The sequence below is a fragment of the Ruditapes philippinarum genome, unplaced genomic scaffold, assembly GCF_026571515.1.
Source record: "Ruditapes philippinarum isolate M1 unplaced genomic scaffold, ASM2657151v2 ctg1987_1_1_1_1, whole genome shotgun sequence".
In the NCBI taxonomy this organism is placed as follows: domain Eukaryota; kingdom Metazoa; phylum Mollusca; class Bivalvia; order Venerida; family Veneridae; genus Ruditapes; species Ruditapes philippinarum.
Genome location: NW_026862637.1, coordinates 29,029 through 48,160, shown reverse-complemented (window position 1 = coordinate 48,160; position 19,132 = coordinate 29,029). Strand labels below are relative to the sequence as shown.

At 32.6% G+C, this 19,132-nt stretch overlaps 1 protein-coding gene across 1 annotated transcript in view; it reads left to right on the top strand.

Moving 5' to 3' along the window:
• Positions 1-19,132, top strand: part of LOC132719668 (synaptojanin-1-like) — a gene marked incomplete at its 3' end in the record, with an annotated part of 60,187 nt that overhangs the window by 13,517 nt on the left and 27,538 nt on the right. Inside the window, 3 exon segments of the mRNA XM_060703478.1 lie at positions 1,717-1,819; positions 3,722-3,862; positions 4,481-4,673. Of these exon segments, the coding sequence (XP_060559461.1) occupies positions 1,717-1,819; positions 3,722-3,862; positions 4,481-4,673 (437 nt within the window).

Here is a 19,132-nt window from a genome sequence, read left to right as displayed (position 1 = left end):
ATCGAAATTGTAATAAGCGTCATTCTTTCTGAAAGTAGTCTCCCTAGTCTCTAGGTGTATGAGTCATGTAATTTTTACTTTGCCTCATATGTGGAGATGAAGCAAGAAAAAAGCGATCACATTCTCGTTCCACTGTTTAAAAAAACAAAATAAAATAAATGCCCGATAGCAGGCCATTCTCCGGGTTTTCTCGTGTTTTTTTGAGTAACCTTGGAACTCAATAGGACTGAAAATGTTAAAGCAAAGGCAATTTATTTTATTAATTTACTCATGTCATTGTATGTTTTTAAAACAATATGATGATATACAGAACAATAAAGATATTTCTCAATTGAAAAGTATCCTTTTCTACTTAGCACAGTCTATCGTTTATTTAAACAAGTTTTCGGGAAACACTACTAATAATTACCGTTAACTATTACATTTATTACATTAATTTATTGATTACACGTATATCTAGTTAAATACAATAAAATAGTGTTTATAACAAATTTCTTATTTACAAGCCTTTGGTTTAAACTGAATAAATAGACCCGAAGCAGATACAAACAACGATTAAACAGTTCGCGTAACGTTTACCGTGGATTCTTTTGTAGCGCTTTTGCAATTGACGTCACTAACGTCCCGTCAATTTTCAACTTTCATCCTCGCACTTTCTCGTTAGTGATCTTGTATTTGCAGTTTTTGAATTGCTTGTGCCAGCTGAAAACAAGTGTCCTAATGGCAGGATAATTGTCCTTAGTTTATTTAATCATTTTGTGTGTATCTGAATGATTATAGTTAATATGTTGGCAAAATTTAACGATGGCACACATTTTCTGTTTGTTAACAAATGTCATATTTTTACATCTAACGCTATGACCGCTGCTGTTCAAAACTTAATAAATAGGCCATTTCATGTCCGAATGGCGTCAAATTTGGACATAATGTCACATTAATATATTTCAACGTATTGGTGGAATACAGGGGAAAACAAATAGTTATTTATGAATTAATTAGAAGTAGAACTTAGTTCTAATAACTATATTTATGTGCTGCGCCGGGTGCGTGTTACCATGGTTATTCAATAGCAAAGGAAAAGCGCGTTTAGCACAATAGATTAATAAACGTATGTTTGATTTGTAGAAAACATTTTACGATTGCTGTACATATGAAAATATTCTAAATTGAATGAAATTTGAACACACAAGACTCCCAGTCCTATTACTTTTTGAACAACCCTCGTATATATTGTTAAGGAGAAAAAAAAAAATCTATATATATCTTATTTAGGAGACAATCTATTATTAAAAAGGATTTAAAGTTAGATTAATTGACAGGCAAGAACTCAACTGATTGGTTTATTTTCAGATTTGTTGGATCCCTCTTCTTCTGTGTCCTATTTCGTCCACAAAATTTCAAAAGTAAACTCGCGATAATTACTGCCTCTAAAGGGTGAAATTTTGTAGTAATTTTTAAATGTCTTAATTTTCGCTGGTCTCTCAAGTGATAATTGTCGCCTTTTCTATAGACCAGGAACAATTTTGCTTCGATGATTAACGTCTTAGTTTTTGTATGTTGTGTGTTCTTCATGCGATAATAATCACGTTGAAGGGAGCTACATGTAATTATCGCATGAGAGACTAGGGAATTTTAATACATGCAAAATTTATACTAAATTTTGCGCTTAAGATGTGATAATTTTCGCATTTTTATTATATTATTATCTATTTTCAGATTTGTTGGACCCCTCTGCTGATTATGATGTACCAGTAGATATATTTGCTATAGGATTTGAAGAAATGGTAGATTTGAATGCCAGCAATATAATGAGTGCTAGGTTTGAGCTTTAAATTCTCTTTTGCATTGATAATTTGAAAATTTCAGGGAGGTATCCTACTATTCCATGTATGCAACTTAATCTGAGCTGTGCCATGACAAAACCAACATAGTGCGCTTGCCACCAGCATGGATCCAGACAAGCCTGCACATCTGTGCAGTCTGATCAGGATCCATGCCTGTTAGCCTACAAACACTATTAGAAGTAGAGAAACTGACAGCGAACAGAATGGATCCTGATCAGACTGCGCGGATGCTGGTTGCAAACAAACTATGTTGGTTTTGTCGTGACACGGCTCATATGTAATTCACAATCAACTTTAGTCTCGTGAAGCTTTACTTGTCTCTGTTGTCATTGATTTTGGTCACTGAACAAGAAAAATAACTCTTTACATGAAATGTGAATGAAATTATTCCCCTTTGTGAATACAGCATAAGAATACATGGCTCTTGTTAGTATAATGATAATAATTATAATAATGATAATAATATTAAAAGTTATAATAATAATAGTAATAATAATTATAGTAATAATAATTATAATAATGATAATAATAATTATAATAATAGTAATAATAATAATGATAATTATAATAATAATGATAATAATAATAAAAGTAATAATGATAATAATAATAATAATAATAATAGTTATAATAATAAAAATAATAATATTAATAATAATATTGATAATAGTAATAATAATAATTATAATAATAATAATATTATCTTTATTTAAAGAAGGTAACACATGAAGATATACCATTGTAGAAAAATAACATATCTTAATTTTAAATGTGGCCTTCCAGACAATATATTAAACACAAACACAAAACATCGTCTACCGATTTTACCAGTCGGGACAATATGTTTGACTTCCGTCCGTCTGTCCTCTTAAAACTGAATCCTGTGATAACTCAGAAAAGCTCTGAAAATATTTTTATGAAACTTTGAATATGGATAGATGGCAGTACTGGTTGGAGTCCACCAAAACCCAACAACCTCCAAACCCGGACGGCCCAGGAAAAGCCCGATTTTTTTTTTCAGTGGTTGTGGATCTATCAATCACTTTTTACAAACTATAAATTCATGAATCTTCTATAATTAAGTAATCAAGTTTATTACAACTGTTGTAAACAGTACCTGTATATAATATTTAAATGTCTGTCTCAAGAACGTTGCTGTTGAAAATTTAGACATCAAGAGTGCAATACATGACCTCTTTTACTAGCCATAATCATTTGTAGTGTAAACGATACAATATCCAAAACTACAGCATTTGCTGCTGAAATATTTTATATCATGTTGAAAATAGAAAATTAAAACACCCAAGCTTTTATCTGAATTAAATCAATGTCATGTACATATCTGTCCGGACACATGGTACTGTATTGTGGACAAGTTAGGTAATTTTGATACCCTTCTTGATGGGCCTCAGATATAAGTGTCAACTTAATCAGAAGTAAATAAACAAGTTTGTTAGTTGGGAGAAGAACCTGGCTATACTGTGTCAAATTTTCAGATCTCTTGCATACAAATTATGAAATCTGTATGGAAAAAAGGGTCTGGTTAATAGTCACCGACCAGTAGGAGATTATGCATTTCATTTTACGGTCATATTAGTGAATTTGCTTCAATTGGCTATAAGTTTGTTATTTATTTATTGATTTTATCTATACCTGAACAAAGAAAACTTATATGGCCAACATTATGGTCCATCATGGCCCTCTTGTTGTCATATCAGTAAGGTAGCAATATTCCAAATTAAGCTGCAATTAAGTGTTTGGGAATTTTGATATCAGATGTTGTCATAAACATATTTACAACTGTCTTCTAATTGCATGATGATCTTGATGATCTAGTGAAAGAAAGTTTTATTTTAATATTTTTTTTCAAATTGCAGTCAAACTAATTCTAGAGAGTGGGAAAAATATATTCAAAAGACTATATCCCGAGACCACAAATATGTTCTTTTAACCAAAGTACAACTGGTTGGAGTACTACTTTATGTGTTCATACGCCCACATCTAGCACCATTTATAAGGTAAGTTTTAACTGTTATTAAAAACTTTTTTGGGGGGTTAACATTAGAATTTTTTGTTTGTTTTGGTTTGGCATGGTTTCAACACTGTAATGCTCGTATGGCCGCTGTCTAGCTTTACTGGTGAAAGAAGACATCAGGTGCCCCTTTTCTTCATCATTTCAGGCACAAGCGGGCACCTGTGTAGAACCACTGATGTTCCTCATATGAAAGAATCAAAAGTGTCTGTTGGGATTCAAACCCACATCAGTGGTGGAAATACAGGGCTCACACTGGCTTAAAAAAATAATAGCCAATATTTTTTAACTTAAAAAGATAATTGCCTTCAGTTCACCGTACTTTAATTACTTCTTTATTGTACAGCCTTTGCAACGGTTAGTGCCTTGGGTCATATTTATGTCATTCAGGCTATAATCTACCGCATGTCCCTTCAGCAGCTTCTAAATTAGCTAATAGTATATCTAGAATTAACTTAATTTGAAAATCTTTCAATGTAAGAAGTCTTAATGTGTATGAAAGAATGAACAAGAAGACAATATTGTTGTTCCAAGTAAGTTATCTTATAATAAAAAAATTTGTCATCTAATTTGTGTATTTTATTTGATGGATTTATTTTTCTAGAGACGTTGCTATAGATACTGTGAAAACTGGTCTTGGTGGTGCTGCGGGGAACAAAGGTGGCGTAGGAATACGTTTTCTCTTACATTCTACATCTATGTGTTTTGTTTGTGCTCATCTTGCCGCGGGTCAGTCACAGGTCAATGATCGTAACAGTGATTACGCTGAAATAACACGAAAAATGGCTTTTCCGATGGTAAGTCGCTGAATTATGACCATGTATTTTCGTTATTATATAATACATTGTATTACTATAAAAAAATCACAAGTAATATAAACTGAAGTTCAATGACATCAAATGGAAATGAAACATCCATTTATTACAATAGTATGCTATGTGGTTTTGTTGGCTTCTTGATTAGATTATACCCTCTAAAGAATTTACGTGTAAAATTACTGTCAAGGTCAAATTTTGAATTTAGCTTTTAACTTTATTCATTAACATTCTTGATTAATACTTCAACAAAATAACCCTTATGATGAAACCCATATGTTGAATGATAAAATCTTAACTATCTTGACTATCAAGGCCAAATTATTAAAATTTGCTTAAATTGCCATAACTTTGTTATTTATTTAAGAAATAATATGTCCCAAACTATGATTTTATCGTCCAATAAAATCACTGTTTGGAGTTTGGATGTGAGGAATTATATAACAAGGGTGTAGCCTAAGTGAAATAATGATGCGCATCCTGACGACAAACAGTGATGTTATCAAGCAATAACATTACTGATTTGTATATACAAATGTATTATTTTGATTCTAACACGACATCAACAAATAAATGCTGCCATAACTGATATTGAGCTAAAATGCGCCTGATTAGTTTCCGTACTTATTTTAAGTGTGTAGCATTTTAGTGGTTACAGGGTTCCCACTCTACCAGGAAAATAGGAAAAAGTTTGGAATATCGAAAAAAAATTGTCTTGAAAAAGTCTTGATTTTTTACGCCATCTGGAAAAAATTGGGAAAAACCTGGGAAAGTATGAACCAATTTGCGTACAAAACTAGTAGTACTTATCACAACGTGTAAATAAAACAAAACCTGTTTAGCGAGCAAGCGCTTATTGACTATGAATAGCGACGATGTCCGCATTTCTGCAAAGCATTTTCAGAAGAGAAATTGGCGTCTGTCTGTTACAATTTGCAATAAAAAAAAGGCTTAAAAATAAAAATTGTGATGTTAAATTTAAAAACACTGACCAAAATGAGATAAACGGTTTTTACGTGTCTTAAACCTTTCGGATTTTAAATTTCAATTTTTTGCGGGGTAAATTTGAAAAACCCCATTATTTTGTAAAGCTTTTTAAATTAAAATAACGCGTTTTGTCGATACCCCTTGGGGTTCCTGACATTCTTATTTCAAAAATAAAAAATTGAAGAAACACCACATTTCTTAAAAAATTTCCAACCCCCAGATTTTTTTAAACCCCAAAAATGTTTAAACCCCTTGGCCTTTGCAAAAAAAAACTCCAAATTTACTTTTAAAAGCATTTTAAAATTTTTTTGGTTGGATTTTTGGCCAAGGGGTTTTCACCCCCTATAACAAGTAAAAAAAACCTGCTAGCGAAACGCATGGGATCCTGATCAAACTGTGCGGATGCGCAGGCTTGTCTGGATCCATGCTGGTCGCAAACGCACTATGTTGGTTTTGTCGTGACGAGGCTCAAATGTTAAGAATGGCCAATAAGTTAATTTTTAACATTATGTCAGAATTAAAGTGGAACATTAAGTACAAATTAATGGAAGTCTTTTTTTTGTCTAAAATGTTCAGAGCAGACAATTTCCTATCCCCCTGAGATCATAATCACAAACAACTATTGCAGTACTGTATGCCTTTTATACTTACAAGAATTTTTGGGAGACATATTCTTTTTGCCTCTGCTATCTGGCCTTCCATCCATCCATTTGTCTGGTTGTCCGTCTGTCAGCATTAAGCTTGTCTGGCCATCACAGGTCAAACTACTGGTTGGATTTCAACCAAACTTCACAGGTCTAACTACTGGTGGAATTTTACAGGAGTGATAAGTATCATCCCTTGTTCTGCACATCACCAGCATACCAGAGCTAAAAATAGAATAATCTTGTCTAGCTTTCACAGGTCAAACTACTGGTTGGATTTCAACCAAACTTCACAGAAGTGATCAGTACTATCCTAAGTTGTGCATTTTGCCAGCACATTTTACTTCACTGCACAAAAAGGTCGCTAGAGCTATAAATAGAATAATCTTGTCCAGCTTGCACAGATAGAACTGATGGTTAGATTTCTATGAAACTTCTTAGGAGTGAACAGTCATCCCTGGATGTGCATATGGCTGGCATGTTCTGCTTCACTGTACTCTATGGCCCCCAGAGCTATAAATAAAAAATCTTGTCCAGCTTTCACAGGTCAAGCTACTGGTGGGATTCATTCAATGAAACTTCACATGAGTTACCATACATAGTTTTCGGTAACATGTTTTTGTGACAAAAACTCTTCTGCTCATTCTATTATTTTTCAAAAATTTGTTATAACACTTATTGATACAACACTTTACCTTTATGAAAGAATGTTCCTCGGTATATGCCTTTGTGACAGGCAAATGATTTTTGGGGGGGGGGGGGGGGTGCAGAACTAAGTACCCTATAGACACTTTTCTAGTTTAAACTTCTTTAACTTGAACAATAACTGTTTGACTATAATGGTAGATTTATGTCACGGCTCAGGGGAGAAGATGTGTAAGCGACCATATAGTTCAGTCTGGGGAAACGTGACTGAGTATAGCTCACAGTTTAATAAGCTTTGCTCTGTAACCCTGAGAAATTTGGGGACATATTTCTATATAGGGGGGAGTATGTCACTGTTCAGAACTGTTCTTTACATAGGACGTAAGATGTGTAAGCGACTGGATAGCTCAGTTGGTATAGCAGCGGAACGGTATTCCATGGGCCTACGGTTCGAGTCCCAGAGCTTTAAAATTTTGTACTTAAAATCTAAATTACTGAGAGCTCATATTTTGCTAACGAAACCTTGTATAGCAATGTTGTCTGAAACCATATGATTTTTATCATGTAGCATTGCTTAGTGCACCTCTTTAAAAGTTAGATAAATCATGTCCCTTTGATCCAAATTAATCTCAGTTTAATGAACTACTTTTGCATTTAAGAATTGTGATCTTTTCTAGAGATGGATACCAGTGGGCTATAAAGAACCATTATTTGAGCCGTGTCACGACAAAACCAACATAGTGGGTTTGCGACCAGCATGGATCCAGACCAGCCTGTGCATCCGCACAATTTGATCAGGATCCATGCTGTTCGCTAGCAGTTTCTTTACTTGTTATAGGGTCTGTAAGCGAACGGCATGGATCCTGACTGCGCGGATGCGCAGGCTGGTCTGGATCCATGCTGGTCATAAACCCATTATGTTGGTTTTGTCGTGACGCGGCTCTTTTTTTGTACATTCTGCAGTTGACATTAACATTATTCTTATTGACTCGAGACAATGGTGGCTGCTGACAGGGTCATGTTATTATACAGGGTACGTTACATTTAATAAAAACAAGACTATATTATACAGGGTAAATATAATAAAGAACGACAACACTATATATACAAGGCACATATATTATTAAGTAAGAACAAGACTATATATACAAGGCACATTATTATTAAGTAAGAACAAGACTATATATACAAGGTACATATATTTATCAATCCAAAACATTTAATAAATAATTATTGCCAACAATAGAAGTTATATTTTTATAGATGACAGCTAAAACAGTTTTGACTATTGTGTAAATAAAGATTGGGGGAAAATATTCATCATCATATAAACAGAAATTTGAAATTGATTTTCATGAGCAATATTGTCCTCTTCACAAGAGGCTCTTATCTCTCAATTATCTCTCAATGATCTCTCAATTATCTCATAAATATCTATCAATTATCTGTCAATTATCTCTCAAATGTAAAATTAGAAAGTCATTGAAGTCTGATTCATTCTTTTAATTTAACATAAAATATGATAAAAAGAATGATGACAATTTTATTATTTAACATTTGAATCAGTCTGATAGAGACAATCAGTATATGATCATTGAAAGTGATACTTCATACTGTCTGTTTTGACTCCATTTTATTGCCTATTCAATATGCTGGAAAGGAGTTTACATATATGTATGTTTGCTACATTGTTTCTTGCCCTTTGTTGAAGAGAAATCAGGTAGCAATTTAATGCTTGTTGTGGTCTGTGTTCTTGTTCCATACATTGTCCTAAGATGTTTAGGGCTGTTTCTCTATGTTTGAGGTTTTTATCAGTATCTATGGTTCTTATAAGTTTACTAAGTGCTTGTTGTTGATCTTGATGTCTTTGTAGACGACGGTAGATCTTGTATTGTAGGAAGTACAGGAGAGGTAGAGAATCAACTACAGCCCAGTCCATCCAACCGGCATTTCTCTGATGTCTGTGTATCAGGTCATCTTGTGTAGATCTGAACATTTCATATTGTAGTTCATGAGGAACACAGTTGATCTCTTTCTGTATGAATCTGACACAAAATGCTGTAATATGTTTGATACAGTCCTCACTTTGTTCACCACATACCCTCTTGAATTCTGCTGGAGGCGTACTCCAGCAGTAACAGATAGGTAAAACAGGATAAGAGTAATATTGTTGTTCAGTGTGTCTAAGTATTTGTTCAGCTTTCTCCATATCACCTGTACTGTAGAACACTGAGGCCAATTTAAGTCTGCCAGATGAGTTATCTGAGTTTAAACCAGCTGATAGCCAAACCAATGATTCAGGTGACACTTGATTATTGTCACCAAGGTTTGATGATGCTAGGATAGATCCGTATGTGGTAAAAAGTAAAGGTGCTAGAAGCTTGACTGCAGTCTGTTCTAATCTATTACCATTATCACAAAAGGTCATAAGTTTACCTACATATTGCTTTATTGTTCTTATGTGTTTATTGTGTAAATGTTTTAAAAATTCCTTATGCAGTAAATTTATCCCTACTGCAATATTTAAATATTGCATGGTCAAAACACTTTCATAAATTTGAAGAGAAGACGTGAAATAGTAAACTCCATGTGGTGCCATGTTCAGTTTAACTTGAAGTCTATGACCAAGATCATCAATATCAATACTAAGTAACTGGTGTCTATCATTCTGTATAAGTTTACAAATATTTTTTGAAAGTTTATGCTTTGTGTCAGCTGTAAATTGCCCAGCCATCAAATTATTTTCTGGTATAATGAAATGTGAACAACAGTCATTCTGTACAAAACTGTGTAATTGCAATAAGCAGTATGTTAAACATGTAAATAAATTGTTTTCTTTCCATATTCTTGACTCTGTGTTTTCTATACAATGTAATAGAACTGTTTTACACATAAAACTTGAAATATTGATTTCCCCTTGAGGATTAAGGAATGATTTAAGGATCATTTTCAACAACACATAGCACCTTATTTGTGTTATATTTAGATTATTCATCAGGCATCTTTCTGCCATTGATGTAGATATTCTCCATTCCAGTTCAGGATATTCACTGACCCTACTCCCAGTTGCAACAACAAAACACCCAGTACTGGCTGCATATCTCTTCATTTCTTGTGTTGGCCATCTGCCAATACCCTGTCTATCTAGCCAACCTGATGTTGATTGAGGCCATGATTTACATGGAAAAGCTAACACGTTGTCTACATCACAGAATCCAGGTTGTCCTTGTGCAGCAATAGATGGTCCATGCTGCTGGCCATCAGCAATAAGAATATCATTTATGATTGTGTTTTTAAGCAATATTCTTCCCCTTCTATCCATGATATAGTTTCCATCAGGAATGACAGTTTGAGGAAGAGGTTCATCACTTCTGAGCCTTTGTAAGAAACAATAACCAGGTGTAGTAGTGTTCTCATCCTGTATCATGAGGAAGTTTAACTTGCCATGTTTCCACTCTGACCAGTCTTGTATTATATTGACATCATGACTACAGTATAGTACATCTATATCTGAATGAAGTCCTATAGTAGTTGTACCTTCACTCTGACTCCCTAGAAAATAGCAAGTTCTATTTTCATCAGTTAACCTGTACTCAATATTACACATAGTCTCTGCCAGCATGTATGTTCTTCTCCTTCTCATCACCAATCTTTCATTGACACCAATGTCATCTAAAACCTCTGATAACATCAGTGATAGGTGTTCTCTGTAGTCAGGTTCTTGAAACATTCTGTAATATATTAGTAAAAGAGAAAATTGTTTAAGTCAGCCACCAATTTAATTTTGTCACATACCTTTATTTGTCCTTATGCCCTAGAACAGATCAGAACAGAAGAGTCAATATGGACATTATGAAACATAAGATAAATAAGTTGAGATAGTTATCAATTGACAAAGAATATTGCATTTTTTTCTATTTGGTTGTGGTATTTTTCTTCTATTATGTAAATTAGAATATTTGTTTAAGAGAGACACTTAAATTAAACACATGTTCAAATATTCCATGTAACATTTTCTTACATGAAAATTCATTCAACATAATTTTGAAATTGTGTATATAAAATAAAGTTTTAAACTTACTTTGAATGTTGAATTTAATAGAATTTCATAGAAATAATCAAGAAAAAATATTTCTTTTCATTTGACCAGATATGTGGAATTTTACATATAACACCACAATAAATTACATGATAATATAAAATTTTATTTTGTATATTTCCTAATTCATAATTAAATGAAACAAATATGTAATTTTTAGATTGAAAAAAAGGAGACACAAAAATTAAAAACACTGTCTGAAATATCACCTGAACTACTTTCCTACATAATTCATTCTATATAAATGTGAAATTGTGTGTATAAAATAAAGTTTTCACTTACTTTGAATGTTGTAGTTAAAAGTGCTTCATAGAAATAATCAAGAAAAACTGTTTCTTTCCTTCTGACTAGATTGGTGGAAATTTTGCTATTTTTATTTCCTCTATTGCTTTCGAATGAAATGAAAGGGAAATAACTCGCTTCCTTTTACTTAGAGTTGTTATAAGAGTCAATTGAAAAATGCCCGTTTTAGATTTTTAGCTCATCCCTGTCACACATTGACAAGGTAAACTTTTGTGATCATAATTTGTCCGTCGGTCAGTCCGTTGTCCCTCCGTCGTCTGTCCATCCGTAAACTTTTACTTTAAACAACATCTTCTCAAAAACAGGTAAGTTAATTTCATCCAAACTTCACAGGAATGTTCCTTTTGTGGTCACCTTTAAATATTGATCAAAATAATTAATTCCATGCAGAACTCTAGTTGCCATGGCAACCGAATGAAAAAAACTTAAAAATCTTCTATTAAAAACCCAAAGAGCTAGAGCTTAGATACTTGGCATGAAGCATCTTCTAGGGAGTGTCTACGAAAGTTTGTTGAAAGTAAAGCCTTGGGGTCACAATTGGCCCCACCCCATGGGTCTTGATTTTCCTTACATGTATACAGGAAAAACTTAAACATTCTTCTTTTAAAAAACATAAAGAGCTACAGGTTAGATATTAAGCATGAAACATCTTCTGATCGGTGTCTACCAATAAAAGTTTGTTCAAATGAAAGCCCTGGGGTAAAAATTGGGCCCGATCCAGGGGTCCATTTATTTTCCTTATATGTACACATTTTGGAACTGTTGTTTTCCCTTAGCATAATATCAACCAGTCATGTTTTACACATGCACTTCTTCTTCTTCTTGTCGTTAGCCGTTCTACAACGTCACCCCAGCCACAGCGATGAAATGTGCAGTCTTCCGGAGGGCCTCAAGGTTCATGTAGAGTTTCCTCTCCAGTGGTACACATTCACTATTTCAGATACAAATATGAACTTTGTGATATCAGTTTAAGATTTAGATTTTACATATGCGGTATGCCTTTGTTTATAGTTTACAATATTATTTGTTCCTTGTCATGGAGAGTTTCTGTATGTAGGTGAGCGATTTCAGTACCATCATGGTCCTCTTGTTTATATTATGTCAATTCTGAAAATACATGATAATTTAAGGCTTAATTATGTATATAATTCTTTCTATTTAATTAATAAAGTAAGTATTTAAACATGTATTTAAAAAAAACAAAACATAATTATATTAAGTAGGAAACAACACTCAATGTGAGTTATAGATACTCAATTCAAACATTCTGCAGATTCACAAATTTGACAGAAACAGTCATCATCAGTTTTTGCGTAATTTGTATTGTTGACATCGATGACATCATTTCCTGTATTTTTTGTAAATAATTAAATGCAAGAAATGCAAGAAAAAAATAAGATTAATATATGATTCATAAAATAAACAGCAAACTATTTGGAAAAGAGCAGTATATTTCCCCCTCCAAATGTAAGCAATTGATAAACTTTGAGCAAAAATCGGATAGTTGTTTTGTTTCCATAATCTTAAATGTCTCTGTTATTAACCGCACATGAATATTGTTAGTGATTTGAATTAAATTTTACTGGAATATATGGCCGAGTGGTTAAGGTCGTTGACTTCAAACCACTTGCCCCTCACCGCTGTTGGTTCGAATCCCGACAGGGACTTTGGATTATTTCATGTGAGGGAGCTATCCAGCTAGCTTACAAATGTCGGTGATTCTATTCATGTGCCCGTTCGTGCCTGAAATAATGCACGGAAAGGCACCTGAGGTCTTCCACCACCAGTAAAGCTGGAATGTCGCCATATGACCTATAATGTGTCAGTATGACGTAAAACCCAATTAAACAAACAAACAATACTGGAATATACCGTATTAATAGACTGCTTTTAAGTAGAACCCTAATATAATGGTTTTGAGCATGCACAATTCACTCAGAAGTATATTAACATATCTTTTTCATACAGGTATGTTACGAAATATTCTTTTTGAAAATTAAAAAAATGACATTAAAAACTACAGACAACAGAAATATATATTTATACACTTAACACTTTAATATCTTTGAAAACTTTGTAACAGAAATATATTCCGAATTATATCTCTTAAATCAAGCAATGCCTCCAGATTCATGCTAATTTTCATGAAAATTTTGAAAATGTATTTGAATGTGTAATATTGTTAAGTAACCAAAAGGAAGCAATTTACACATTATCAATGGCACTTACAAACCATGTACATTGTAAATTACCAAAAAGTGGTCAAAATATGCATAAATAGCCTTTACTGCTTTTAGTAACGCAGTAGAAAAATAATTGTACTATAATACTGAAAAATCAGTCTTAAATCGCACATAATATGTAAAATATTACTTGAATCTTGTAACTTTTTACTTTTCCTTACATCTTAGTACATTTTTCTCAAGTTTGATTTTATTGAAATATTTTGACTCATCTGGAGGCATGTAGCTTTAAAGATAACGGAAACAAAATGTAACTTGACATCTTAATGAAATTTTGTGTTAAACATTTCCTTGTCACTTGTTATATCATATGGAATATAAATAATAAAAAACTTGTTTCAGATAAATTAAATGTCTCTCTCTCTTAGTTGAATTATGATTTTTTATGTCTCAAAGAAGTTTGCATTCCAGCGTATATTAATGTCCCATATTTGCAGTGCTTGTTATTGATACATTGATACTGATTTTTTTTATAAACACTTAACTGACAGTTTTAAATTTAAAGCATGGCAAATTCAGTATGGTAGGGGTACTGTTAAAGAGTTTCACATTGTGAAAAGTGAAATATGTTTATAAGCTTTGTCAGTCAGTGTTTTCTGTAGAGTGATATGATACAGATTATATCTCATCAATGAAATATAGGTTTTCAATTATTTATATACAACAGGAAATACAAAGAGGATATTTTTTCGTTTGAGTAAAATATGGAATATATTTTCACAAAACATGATAAAATGCCACATATATTCACGAGCCTGGACAGCGAGTGAAAATAATTATTAAGTGGCATTTTATCATGTTGAGTGAAAATATACACCATATTTCATGAAAAACGAAAAAATAACCTTTTTATTTAATTTCATTATCAAAGAAATGGTTACAAATCCCCTTGCTTGCTACGCAACTGCAATTCTACAGGGCACAGTAATATTGTCAGGGTCCAGTGGGGCCGGAACTAAGAAATAACTTCAAATATGGTTCGAATCCTAGTCCATGCAAGGCGTCTTAAGCAATCAAGCTTAAGGAGCCAGACCCCAATACCCTAATAACCTAAATATGATAAATGAGAGACATGAGGGATGAAGTAAAAGCCATATCATGTTAAGTTTCAACAATATAATTGAAAAATATCTTCAAAAAAAAATGTGTACATATAAATTTCATAAATCATTTATGTCTGTAATCTGTGACTTCTTATAGACATCAGCTTCATATATGTTGGTCAAGATCTAGGTCATCATTACATGTTTACTGGATAAAATATATATAAACACATAGATAAGCATAACTCATCTAAACTGCGCAGACATGAGAGTGTGATGAGTAAATTACTCATATATCACTGCTCAAACATAAGCACATGCAAAAGAGAGTGAGATGAGATATATAAGCTCATATACCACTGCTCTTACACTAAAAGCCATGCAGAGACATACACAGTGAGAGTGAGATAAGTGAGACACTTATATACCACTGCTCACACATTAAAAGCAACTTTAAGCAGGAACACAAGCATAAATCTCTTCTTGATTTCAGTATCAAATATAACATTCTTCAAGTTGACTTATAAATTACAGGAAGGACTGAGACATGAGCATAACTCATGAATGATTTCCATTCCAAAAACCCTAATATATATGTAGATGAAAAATATCTCTTCTAATACAGCTTATGAAGTTTTATCAAATTTTTAAGCATGAACATCAACTGAACTGTCAAACTGTAAAAGATTTCTTGACTAAAATGGCTTCTTATCCAACTCGTTCCTTTCTGCATGTACATTCTTCTCTCTATCTTCATAAAGAAAAATATAACATGTGCAAAATGTAAACAATAACAAACGTCATTCACGCCTTGGATTCTGATTGGTCAGCCGCATCACACAAAAAAATAGTCCCTAATTGAGATCAAAACTTCTAAGAAAATATGAAGGTCATCGGCCAACTTTAGCGTCCGTCAGCATCTTCTAAAACAAAAATAAAAATGAACAAGAAACAACTTAACTGAACCATGGAACTTCCAACTGGTGAATCCAAACATCGAACGCCATCCTTACTTTCACTTTCGTTTGTATCCGGTTACACAGGCAGTCAAGAATCAACAAAAATAAGTCTGAAATTTCTAATTCAAATAGCGTGGTTTAACCTAAACGATTTTTAAGCGTGCAAGAGGTCGATCAAGGGCGCGCTCGAGCTTTATATCATACGATGCTGGAATTGCAGGAAAACTCTGCAGGAATCCTTGGAAACTGGAAGGTCGCTGTTCTGCCATTCCTCGATAAAAATATAATGAGCCAAATCTAAATTACTCAAAGACCATGTCGCTGTTTCTAAAATAAATCTTCCTACATATATATAGCAAAAATAACAATAGACAATTTATGAAATAATATTTATAGCCTGCATGATAAGTTTTACCGATTCCCGGAAGGGGTATTTAATCAACGGAATGTCGTAAACTCCAACAATTTCAACCAAGACACCCGCAAATCTTACGAAGAGCCATGAATATTAATTACACAGATAAAACAGAATTTCTAAATGTTGACAGTGTACAATTACACCCCAGGTATCTTCAATGACCGGTAATTGATTGAATTAAACCTGTACTTTAATGTAGAACCAAGTAATTATGATATAATTTCTGTGACTGACAGCTTGCATGCCATATTTTCTAATAGGGCTGGATTCGGACTGTATAAGATAGTTGATCAAAATTTATCATTTCTCGTCTTTGTGATGACATCATGGGCCCCACAATATATTTTATTATTTATAGATGCGTCTTATGCGTCTTGTTTTTTGCACGCAATGTTTGGCGCTACATTGTGACGTCATGTAAACATCTCTTTAAACGTCTGTACAGTGTTAATGACTGAATTAAAGATATTGGTGTTGGATTTATTTTCTTAGTTAGACCATTTTCATCATCATTCTAGATAGTTTTCAAAACAAAATTCAACAAAAAGTTGTTTTTATTTGTTTGGGTCGTCAGACCAAACAAATAATGGTAGCGAAATTTCAGAGCCTAATGCTGTTAATTGCAAATGCCTAAAGTAGTCCACTTTTTTGAAGCGGTTGCTTCCCTTTATATGTACACTAACGCCGAAAAATTCAGGGGAAATCAATGCGTAAAGATTGTCAAATGACAGGCGCATTAATTTTCAAGCAAAGTAGTTCCCGAATGGTCGAAGATTTCTAATATTGTTTCATTCTTTATAGATATACATGCTTACAGTAAGCTCCATGATTATTTACATCTGTGTTTAACAACAGGTTTAGCGTCGAAATTATAAGAGTTACAAACCCTAATTTAGAAAAATATGGTTTTCTTCAGACCGTTAACATATAACTTCACCGTGGCGGAGTGGTTTGTACGCTCGCTTATGTATCGAGAGGTCTGGAGTTATAAAACCGAATTGAGGCAACTCATTTTTTTTCATTTTTTAAGTCAAATAGACATTGAATAGTCTTATAGCCAAATTACTACAGTTAAAACACTGGAAAGCATTGGTGGCACTATACAAAAACAAATTGGTTTATAATCTCACAACCTTCACCTTTCTGACATTTTGAGACCCAAACAAATTCAGCGCCTTCTGTGCTTTGATTTATTTATTTATTTACCAGATTTTGTAAACAAAATCGCGAAAGAAGTCCCTTACAATGAATATGAGTTTTGACTCCGCCCACTTTCATATTTATATTTCATATTTATTTTTTACAAATATGAAATATATTTGACTGATATAGCACCATATTTCATGGGTAAAATTAAATAATTGATATTATTTGGTAGGTTGTCATTGTTCAACACTAATGTAAAAACTCAAATCATATTTTTATAGTTGTTTCTAGACATTTTCAAAATGTACACTAATCTTATATATAAATATTTACATCTGCCCATTCAGGAAGTGTGTCGAGTATGTTGAATATTGTGTAGTTTTTATATGTAATAATTATATGCATTATAGATTTTTGTGTTATTGTGACATCATGAATATGCATAAATGTTTTTCATTGATAGTTATTGTTTAATTTAAGTCCTGATTGTGTTCATTACAGTCAAACCTTTTGAAATGGCCATCTTTTAAAATTATTTAAATTTATTCAAAGCTTTTTGTTAATTTTGCATAGGTTATTCAATTCAATTATATAATTCTGAAAATTCAAAAAAATAGTTTGATCTCAAGGTTACTTTGCATGCCGAATTTGTCAACTCATACATTGAATTTTGCTTTGATTTGCACTAAGTACATAATAACAGTTGTATAATATCTCAAAAGTAGTTTGATATTGCCAGGTTTGACTGTCGTGTATTTTGAATGTTTATTTTTGTTCTTAAGTTTTATTGTTCTAAGCTGTTTTATTACAAGTTGTTTACCTTATTCAGCATGGTTAAGTTAGATGATGTCTTTAGGTTAACAAGTTTAAAGGAACTACTGAAAACTAGGTCCAAAAGCCTAAAACACACAATTCGAATTTCTAAAATTTATCAATGGGCATGTTTAAAATAAAAAGATGTGTAAAATATAATAAAGAAATATACTCGAAATGTTAAATTTGATAAAGAAATATACTCACAATTAGATAGAAAATGGTGATTTTGTGTTGCTCTTAGTGAGGTAAGATTAAAAAGCTTATTTAAATTAAACCCTTTTCTTTTTTATGATCATTTTACACAATAGAAATAATTTTCTTGAAAAAAGAATTTTCTGCAAAAAATTTATCAAATGGTACAAAAGTCTTTAAAAAAAGACCGGGTTTTCAGAAAAACTCAGCGGATTCCCATATATATTTGTAAACCAAATCACAGGACTAGATATTATACTTTAAATTTTTTTGTTAAATTCTTCTTTTTTTTGGGAAAGTACACCTAAATGTTTGAAAACACATTTAATTTATTAAGATATACCATCAAGATACCTAATTATGTATTATATTTGCAGGAATAGGGATAAAATAGAAAATGAGCTGCGGGTCACGTAATCATAGGGATATAACTTAGGGACTTACAATAATTGATAATTCTCAGCCAAGGATTTTTGTCTGGAACATGACCATACATTAAATGAAAAATCTGCTCGTAAGGAAAAGGCAATGAACTTCTAAAGATATTTTGTGAAAATTTTGCATCAGTAATTGATATAATGTTGTCAAATTGCAATATTTAATTGTATCCATGACCTGTGCACATCAACCATGAGGACAGTGCAGAGGCTTGAAAATGGGGGTGGGGGTGGGGAGAAATAGCAAGGATATGTATATAGCTCTGAGAGTGCTGGGACAATAAGCAGAGTTTTTACAATTTGGGCGTTACAATTTACTGGTGTATAAGGTTTTGTATGTCTAAACTTATTATTTTACTAAAAAGATTGGTTCAATTTTATGATGAAAGGTGTAATTATGTTTTATTTTTTGAGAGACTAAATTCAAGAGGCAATGTGCAGTGTGATGACCTCTGATGGCTCAATACATATTAAAAAAAAATGAAAATTTAATTGTGATAAAAAAAATG